Source organism: Phoxinus phoxinus (assembly GCF_949152265.1).
Source record: "Phoxinus phoxinus genome assembly, chromosome: 15".
NCBI lineage: Eukaryota > Metazoa > Chordata > Actinopteri > Cypriniformes > Leuciscidae > Phoxinus > Phoxinus phoxinus.
In genome coordinates, this window is record NC_136890.1 from 20828838 (window position 1) to 20839315 (window position 10478).

Sequence of the window (10478 nt, forward strand, 5' to 3'; positions counted from 1 at the left end):
GATCACCTCCAGTGTACAGATCCCAAAAGCATGTCCTCACAATGAAAATGTAATCCTTAATGTTCTCCAGTGAAAGATCTTCAGGTCTGGTTGTGCAGTGAAGTTCTGGACAGCAATGAATAGATTAACGTCCCTGGCTCTTCTCTTCTCTCACAGGTTGTGTTAATGTGTATCCTGCCCTTTCCGATACCAGTCTGATCCATTCACACACTTACTGACAGAATTCTAATGTGTTCATATGGGGTGCAAAGTCCCAAAAACACAGAGGAGGAGGGGGGTTCTTTGGAGTCAATGTTAGACACTTTCACACTAGAGACATACGCCACCTTATCTCAGTCTGATTAGATAGAAAATACCATGTTCATTTGGTTCACACAAACCGATTGGTTTTGTAAGAATGAAATGTTAACGGTAGATCTAACGGTAGAATCACATATTTGCCCGTCCTGCCTCAAGAACTCTGAAGTGTTTTGATCCGGTGAAGTAGAGACATTTCATGTTTTTATTTGAGAATATACAGACTTGTATATGAAATTGTAAATATGTAATCATGTAATAGGTATTTATACTTTCAACTTGATGTGTGTATGTACATATAGTTTGGGGACAAAAGTGAACTAATACTGACCAAACATTCCTTTGCGGAAATTTTGGGACGTCCTTAATTGTAATACAATTTTATTTTATTTAACCAGAAATCCTAAAAATGCTAAAGGTTTTCTGTTGGTGGTGGCGTTAGGGTTAGTCTGTAGTGATTATGATTAGCTTTATATAATATAAGCTTATATGTCCCCAGTAAACGTGTGAGCGAGACGAGCTGCATTAAATATTAATGTGGCCTCTCCCCAGCACCTAGCCTGAGAACAAAGTCTCTTCTAATGACATTTATGGTTCAATTCACTGGGGGTACAAGAAAAACATTACCGCAACACACTTGTGTGAACTCTACGTATTAACTGGTGGATTTTGGCTGTTGTCAGACACCCCATTGTATTGACCGGAGTGGTAATAATTATTTAGATCTTTATTTTCCATACTATTCATGTTTATATATGTTGTTCTTTTGAACATATTTGATTTATTTTACTGTCTACAACCCGAATTGGTCTCGAACACAAAAAAACATATGTTAAAAAGAATCTGGGAGATTACAGATGCACAGACATGCAGTACATAAAGTTGAGGGCAATTATAAATTATATATTTCAGCATTTTTTAACTATTTCAAACCTAAAAGTAGAAAAATGACAAAAACAAATAAACCATATAAAATCTGTTTATGGTGTCAGAGATAATTTCACGTTCAATAGCCGATAAACAAACAGCTGTTGCCACATATCACCTTAAATCCAGATGAAGGTAAAAAGTTGCTCCAAACCATTAAATCAAAATAGGAAGTTCTTCTCCTTTTTTGTTTTGTCTAGAAGTGTCTCATCTAAACCCCAGTGTTGAAGGGTTCTTTCAGGTTTGCAGGTTCATGTATCTTCTGTTCATGAAGGGAGGTCATTAAAGGTCACAGCTCTGTAACATCTGTGCCTGTGTTCTGTAAAATATAGATGTGTAATTTAATTAGAACAGAAAGTGCTGTTGAATTAAGGCAAAACACAAACAGCCCTATACAAACACAAAGAGGAAACACACACACACACACACACACACCTGTAGCCCCTGGTAGTGTAGGATTGCATGATGCACTGAGGGGAAAAATGAGGAAAGAGACAGAAAATCTGGAACTAAACCATGGTTCTTTATCTGAGAGAGTAAACCACCTAGAAACAAACAGGAAATACAGATTATATATATGAGTGCATTAGACATGTTAAATAGTTCAGTTCTTGGATGAACTATTCCTATAAAGTCACACTATATATGCTAATATAAAAACGTCATGCTTGATCATGTGAGAGTGTGGCTGTGTGTGTCAGACGTGCTACCTGGACATGCAGCACAGAAAAACGAGGTCTGTGTGTTCTCAAAGTCCTGAAGCACCTGTGACCCAGAGAGAGCGGTAAGACACGCACGTTCGCCATCAAACACAGACACAATGACATGCAGAATTTAAACTGACATTCATTAGTTAGGAGTTCATGAGAGTCAGCAACAGGTAATCTATTTCTGTTCATCTCTGGTAAAATATAAACACTTCTGTGTGTGTGTGTGTGTGTGTGTGTGTGTGTGTGTGTGTGTGTGTGTGTGTGTGTTTTTCTGTGCCACTAACTGATTTGAATGTGGCCGTGGCCACTGAGTCCATGAAGGTGACTCCACTGAGCTCCAGAATAACGCAGTGCTGCACACTCTGAGCCCCCTGCTGGTCTGGAGGACTTACTTCAGGATTCTCCTCAATGCCAGTGCTAACTGCCTGCACATACATAAATAATAATAAAATATAGACATATTAGAATGAATGGAAAGCAGGGGGAAATAATGGAGGTTGAACTAGAGGTGTACAATATCACGAAAATGTCTCCACAATCTGCTTTTGAAGAAATATTGTAGTATCGTGCTACAGTGTATTCTATCAGTTGCAGCTCTGGCACCTCCATCTCAACATACTGTACAATGCAACGTACATTCACATCACATGTTAATGCAGAGGTCGAGTGCATTAACTTGCATGTGCTTTAAAGCCTTGCCGGTTAAACATTTGTTATTGCTTACCTTATTGGTTGACTGTCTTGATGGTGTTTCTTGTTAGTCATTAGTCTTGGTGTATAAATAGGTGTTTCTCATGTAACCAAGTCAAATTCATGTTTTTTGTTATGTCGTGTCGGTGTCCGTTTTGCTGTCCGTGTTTGTGTGCCAGTGCCGGTGTGTCCGTGCCGGTGTGTCCGTGTCGGTGTGCCAGTGTCGGTGTGCCAGTGTCGGTGTGCCAGTGCCGGTGTGTCCGTGCCGGTGTGCCAGTGTCGGTGTGTCCGTGTCAGTGTGCCCATGTCGGTGTGTCCGTGTGCCAGTGTGTCCGTGCCGGTGTGCCAGTGTCGGTGTGTCCGTGTCAGTGTGCCCATGTCGGTGTGTCCGTGTGCCAGTGTGTCCGTGTCGGTGTGCCAGTGTCGGTGTGTCCACGTCGGTGCCAATGTCCATAGCACCGGCATCGTGATAAATAGTGATAAAATTGTGAATCGTGATTTTCCGGAAAAAAATTGTGATTTGATCATTTTGCAACCCCCTAGGTTGTACCTGTTTTAGTGATGTAAAGGTCTGGTCTGCATTGGCGTAGTAAAGTGGATTACAACAGGAAAACACAGTTACTCCAGGGACCTGGAGCGCCTGAAACCACAAAATTCAGGGAATTCTGGAATCATTAACATTTATTATTGGTTACAAAAAGTTTCTTATGCTTACCGAGGGTGCATTTATTTAGTCAAAAATACAGTAAAAAAAAAACTGTGATATTGTGACATATTATTGAAACTTTAAATAACTGGTTTCTATTTTACTATATTTTATAATGTATTCCTGTGATGGCAAAGCTTTATTTTCAGAAGTCATTACTTCAGTCTAACTGTATTTTTGATCATGTAAATGCAGATTTGGTGAGCATAAGAGACTACCTTTGCATATTTCTCCAGATCCCTGTAACAGTCTGTATCAGCAATGTGCCCAAGAACGGCAAACCTGGCACTGAAAATTTTGGAAAGAGGAAGAATAAGTTAGTATGAGAAAGATGAGAAAAAGAAAAATAGAGAGAGACATTGTAGATACATATCAGACAATGCAGATGACTCACTGCTGTGTCCTGAAGACAATGGTAAGGAGAGAAAACACAATTGCAATGCCAAGCCCCAGGTCCAGGTTAAACACCAGGGCACTGAGCAGTGTCACTACCCACACTACCTGCAGTCTCAGAGGGAAACACACACAGGAAACACCCTGGATGAGAGGCCTACATGGAACATGATTTTGATCCAGGTGCATGTTGTACTTGAGTTAGTTATGTTAGGATGAATGGATTGGGTGCCCTTACCAGGTCCAAGCGGTCGGTATTCCACAGTTTAGGCACATCTTTAACTTGTGCAAAAACCCCTTGCAGATTAACTAAAATAATTACAGCCAAAACTATGGAGCTAAACGAGTCTCAATAAAGATAAATGCACACACTACATTCACATATGCACACACATGATTCATAAATACACACACAGGATACACAAATGCGCACAAAATTCACAAATGCACACACAAAATTTTAAAAGCACAGAAGATTCACAAATGCATAGAAGATTCACAAATGCATACAAAATTCACAAATTCACACAAAATTCATAAATACACACACAATTCAGAAATGCAAACAAAATTTACAAATGCACTCAAGATTCAGAAATGCACAGGGCAAGATTCAGACGTGTATTTCTGATGCACACACAAATATATATTGATTTACAAACTGCTTGCGGTCTGTGAACTTCACTGCATTTGTGTGTGAATTTTGAGACTCCCTTGACTTGGCTCGACACACAAATGCCTTTTTTTAAACAGGGAATGATCAGCAACCAATCAGATATCTCCCTTGGTTTAGCCAATCACAAGAACGCACCCCGCGTGGGGGATTGTTTACTCATAAGCCAATCACATGAATGCGTTCACACAGCGCGATATGCATGTGGCGCGGGCGCGGTGGAGTTCTGTCTGTCAGTTGGTTGAGACCTCAACATGGCTTCTGGCAACGACAGGGGAGCGGTAAGTCGTTGCCAGAAGCCATGTTGAGGTCTCAACCCATAGATATTATATAGAGACTTAGAACTGGTGCGGACCAGGGGAATCCGACTGTTTAATTCAGACAAAGCATCGGAAAGGCCCGCGGCGGGTGTTGACGCGATGTGATTTTTGCCCAGTGCTCTGAATGTCAAAGTGCAGAAATTCAATATATCTATATGATGTCTAGGCACGGTTGCCATGAACCGGGCCCGAGTACGATTGTCCCCCCACCCCCTCTGGCCTGCACTCACATAGGGTTTCAGCATTCGTGCCGGAGCACGCTTACGTCATTATGGTGCATAATGAAGAGAAGTGTCACACCATGAAATGTAAACAGAAAAAAACAGCAATGAATTCGGCAGTTTAGGATATCGCACTAGATTTGTCAACACAGAAAACATTTAATCACTGGAGTTTTTTTTTCTCGACACCATCGTATTAATTGATTTCGATTAATATGCGCGAGGGAGAGAGAGAGAGAGAGAGAGCAGACAGCGCTCGGGTGAGTGCGCGCGCGGCCGGGGCTCTCTCTCTCTCTCTTTCTGCTATGCCCTGTCAAGCGCACCCTGTTAAACCGTGACGTCCTGTTCCGTGCTCCAGCACGGTTACGGTACGTTCACACGGGGCTTCAGCGTCAACGCTTGACGGAAGGCGTGGCTGAAGTTTGGCACGACGCCATGGTCATAGCAGCGTCAGCCAATGAAATTAGACAGGAATGACAGGATGAACGTGATGAACGTGATTGGCTGCCGCCTGGCTACTGTATTTGCATAGAGTGATCCTGATTGGCTGACGCTTCCGCCTGCGGCGATTCACTGGCGTTGCTCGCGGCAGAAGTTGAAAAATTCTCAACTTCTGCTGCGAGCAACGCCAGTGAAGCGCCGCCGACGGATCCACAATTCATTTCGGCAAAGCTTGACGTCACCCATTCAAAGTCAATGGGAAGCGTTGACGCTCACGCCCCGTGTGAACGTACCATTAGAGCTCACACTGCATGCGAACCGCGCCCGAGTCCAACTGAACCGTGCTCTGGCCCACCTCTTCCAAGCGGGCCAGGGCCGGCTAATCGAACCGCGCCCGGGCACGGTTCGGAGCACTCACACTAGTCAAACGAACCGCGCTTTGGATGGTCAAACACACTCGGGCACGGTTTTAAACTGGCTAGTGTGAGTACACCCTATGTCTCTCAACCAACTGACAGACAGAACTCCACGCGCTCGCGCCCGCGCCACATGCATATCGCGCTGTTGTGAACGCATTCATGTGATTGGCTTATGAGTAAACAATCCCCCACGCGGGGTGCGTTCTTGTGATTGGCTAAACCAAGGGAGATATCTGATTGTTGCTGATCATTCCTGTTTAAAAAAAGGCATTTGTGTGTCGAGCCAAGTCAAGGGAGTCTCAAAATTCACACACAAATGCAGTGAAGTTCACAGACCGCAAGCAGTTTGTAAATCAATATATATTGTGTGTGCATCAGAAATACACGTCTGAATCTTGCCCTGTGCATTTCTGAATCTTGAGTGCATTTGTAAATTTTGTTTGCATTTCTGAATTGTGTGTGTATTATGAATTTTGTGTGAATTTGTGAATTTTGTATGCATTGTGAATCTTCTGTGCTTTTAAAATTTTGTGTGTGCATTTGTGAATTTTGTGCGCATTTGTGTATCCTGTGTGTGTATTTATGAATCATGTGTGTGCATATGTGAATGTAGTGTGTGCATTTATCTTTATTGAGACTCGTTTAGCTCCATAAAAACTGTCTGAAACACACACAAATACACTTTATACAATCACCTTATTACATTATATCTGTTTAATATATACTTCCCAATTGAATGTGATATTGGGACCTTTGGAAGCTGCTGAAAAAGGGGGCCGAACTTCAGCAAGATCAATAGAATTATAGTGCAGACACTAGAGAAGACACCTGAGAAAAAGAGAGAGGTCATGTTCATCAAGGAGAAAAACCTTATTGCAGTGCGGGCATTTTCTTTTAAGCATGTGGTTTGGATTTTATCAGTGAGCTTTTGCTGATAAGAAAGAGAGATGTTAATGTTCAATGCCTTAATAACAGAGTCACATGCTGCATTTCTTACAGCACAATTCCGTTTCAATTTGTAAATAATGAATGCAAAAAAAAATATGTCTTTAAATGCCTGTACTTCATGTGGCCAGTGCCTGAATAACACTAAAAGTCTGAGAAAATACTCAATATAATCTTCCCATGTCATGTGATTCGCGGTGAGTGTACATTTGTGCATGTACATTTGACTGTAACATGAGACAGCAGGTGTTCGCACCTGAGTTTGTCCGCCTGTACTCTCCTGCACTGTGCTGCGAGATATGGATCCGCTTACTGGAAAGCACTGGAACACCCCTCCAATAGAGTTACACAGACCCATAGCCAACAGCTCCTACAGGAGGGAGATACCATTTGTGATCAGACAGAGGAGAAGCTGCAAAGAGGGCATCTGCACTAGCCTTATTGTGAGGTTCCAGGGAACAAATTGTTAAAGTTACAACATTTGCTTGTTACCTGGTTGCTGTAAAAGGGGTACCCATGTTTATGAGCAAACATCATGCCCAATGAAGCTTGGAAACCATAACCCACCACTGCTAGTGCAAGAGCTGTCAATAACAGCTCCTGAGAGAAGGAGAATGATGGGAGGGAGGGAGGTGAGAGACTTAGGGATAGAAAAGGAGAGAGAAAAGGGGACAAATGAGAGAGAGAATAAGTTTCAACACAGAAATACGTCCAGCTAATTGGTTCTGTAAAGAAAATCCAACACTCTGCTGACCCGGTTGGTATGGGTCCAACGATTTGTATTCCATACTGACCGGACAAATCAAACTGCAATGATGACAGAGTGGCAGAGATAATCTAGGGAACATGAAGAAAGAATTACTGTTGCACAGAAATATTTTAAAAAAGGAAACCATGATGTTTAATTTATACAAATGTAAACAACCTACTCCAATACCATTTGTTAACAATAGTTTACTACATGAATGAAATATAAACAATGAAAATTTTTGATTCAAACAAAATATTGATTCATTTTATTTTAACATTTACTAATATATTATTAAAATCAAAAAGTTGTATTAAAGTTGCATCTGTTTATATTATTTACTGGAACTGAGCTAACATGAACTAACAGTGAACAGGTGTATTTAACTAATGTTAACAAATACACAATATGTATTCTATAACAAATTTATTTTTCTTTATTAGTTAATGTTAGTTAATGCATAAAGTAATATATAGTAATGGAATATAGTATGGTAACAAAGTAATGGGACCTCATTGTAAAGTGTTGGCACATTTTTATTCACATAAAAATAAAAACTAACACAACTGGAAAAAATAACGGCCACAAATAAATTTTAGTTCATGATCCATGGAATATTATAAAACTTGAAAACTTTGTGTGTGTGTGTGTGTGTGTGTGTGTGTGTGTGTGTGTGCGTGCGTGCGTGCGTGCGTGCGTGCGTGCGTGCCCACCAGTACCAGCTCCCATGGAATGGGAAATCGAGTAGTCCAGCATGAATTCAGCATCTTTCCACCAACAAGTATAACCAGGGAGACAAAGGAAATGACCAGTGTCGCTGGTAATACACTCCTGATTTCAGACACAAAGTTTGAAAACATCTGTCGAACACATGTACATTCAGCATTTTAGATATATGGAGATAACAGAGGTAAAACACACAGAGCTCATTCTCACCCAGAACACAGCGAGGACGCCTCTGTGTCTGACTATGGAGATGCCCATCAGTAAAGGCAGCTGGTGAACAGTCACATGGATGGCAGCTGCCATAGTGTATCCACTGACCAACGGCTGAGACAACCACCGACACACTCCTCCACAACGCAGCACATATAGCACAATCTATATAGGGAGAGAGTTTTGATACAAAGACACACACACTCTAATACAGAATTAAAGACAGGGTATGCAATTTTTTAATAAACACTTTTTTATACTGGTTAAAACTCTCCTCACATCCTGACAGCAATCAATAATTGCTTTATTTAAGAGATGCCAACCCGTGACGTTCTAGACTCAGACTCGGATTTAAGCGTTTCTATGTCAACAACACTATCAACGCCAATGCAATTAATCTGCAGCAGTCAAACGGTACAAGTAAGAGCACTGTAAGTTGTTTAAGTTCATTATTATTGTAATGTTATGTGCTTTGAGACATGAGGTAGTTTAACGCCGTCTCTCGTGACTCTTTGCAGACTCTGCTTGTGCGTTAATGTGTTTTGAAGGAGGCATGGCTATGGAGAGCGAGGGTGGGATCTTATGTTTTCAAAGCTAGTTTGCTATTGCTAACCTCTTCGCAATTGCCTATCCTACATTTAATACAGCATGTGTGTGTTTTACCTGCATTAATCCACACAGAATGGTCAGCTGAGCTGCAAAGGCAACTCTCATGCTTTCGGCCTCAATCTCATCACTCTCTGCTCCGCTGCCTGGCAACACCACATCACCTGTTACTGTACCGACCATGATGGAAAGGATAGAAAAAGTACCTGTGGATCAGACAGATCATCAGATAGACCTGAAAGGCCAATCAAATAAGAACCAAGCCACTTGATGGACTACCAATATATATATATTATATAATGTTTAATATGCTTTAGTTTAGTTTTTTTATTATGTTATTTTATATTACACTGTAAATGGCACAATCATTTGTTAGGAAACACGTATTCATTACTTCAATGAGCCCATAGTTTCTGCCTTAAATTATTACATTGTTTAAATTAATACATTTTTAGCTAATTGTGATTTTGTATATTTCTGAAATACATAACTTAGAGAGTTAACAGATCACTCTAAATTATAACGTGGACTGGTAGTTGTATATTTTATTGTTATTAGTTGTTTTAATAAATTAATTCGTTACATTTTTTTAAAAATATGTTTTGTTGTTTAAATATTATTATTTTGTGTTATTATATTTACAAATCCATATATTGAAAAAAAAAATTAACAAATGGGCTTGTTACAACATTTCATTTTTTTGGGTGAACTACTCCATAAAATCTTTTTTCTTGCAAAGTGGCACTGTGTATGTACCTGCAAAGATAGTTCACGTATGTGTACTTACCCACAGAGATGTGTTTGGATGTTCCAAATATAAAGTAGATGAGAACAGGGTAGAAAGAGGAATACAGACCAAACACTGGAGGAACTGCAGCCAGCAATGCATTAGCCATCCCTATGAGAATAGAAAAAGGCTGAAAATTAACAATTTGTGTGTAGAGGAGTGTGTGCAGTTCTGTACAATAGAATTAGTCATTACATCCACTTTATCTGTCTGATTTGAACCACGGTGCATTGTGAGGAAAATTATTGGCTGCCAGACGATAATGCAGATCTGTAGGTGTCTATTATGAAAAACAGGGCGATGCAAATCATAATCGACCCGTCACATCACAGGCACTTCAAGTGTCTACACTCTCAGAGAACCCTAAAAATAGACCATGATTTTAATCTACGTTGTCACCGTGAAAAAATCTTTATACTTAGCAAATAAAGTTTTTTGTAAGCCATATATTTATAGCACATAGCAGCTCAAATATCACAGGATTGTGTGTGAAAGTCTTAAACCTTGAGGCAGGTGCATGATTCCCACACTGATTCCTGATATCACATCTCCAACAGCATTTTTCCTGAGCGAGTATTGTGGCAGCCATGACAAGAGAGGTGCAATAGACAGGAAGCAGCTCTTCAGCCTTGGACCTGAATACCTGATGCAAAACAACA

General features: G+C 40.6%; 1 protein-coding gene across 1 annotated transcript; it reads right to left on the reverse strand.

Annotated features, from left to right (window-relative positions):
• Positions 1 to 1296: 1296 nt before the first annotated feature.
• slc26a6.1 (solute carrier family 26 member 6, tandem duplicate 1) lies at positions 1297 to 9930 on the reverse strand. Its single transcript, XM_079637746.1, is given in 17 exon segments — positions 1297 to 1543; positions 1660 to 1769; positions 1935 to 1989; positions 2219 to 2359; positions 3175 to 3264; positions 3549 to 3618; positions 3725 to 3831; positions 3962 to 4061; positions 6523 to 6601; positions 6604 to 6625; positions 6999 to 7112; positions 7235 to 7382; positions 7497 to 7579; positions 8204 to 8350; positions 8427 to 8591; positions 9090 to 9238; positions 9820 to 9930. Coding segments are annotated over 17 exon segments (1719 nt in total). The 5' UTR covers positions 9929 to 9930; the 3' UTR covers positions 1297 to 1513.
• Positions 9931 to 10478: the final 548 nt, after the last annotated feature.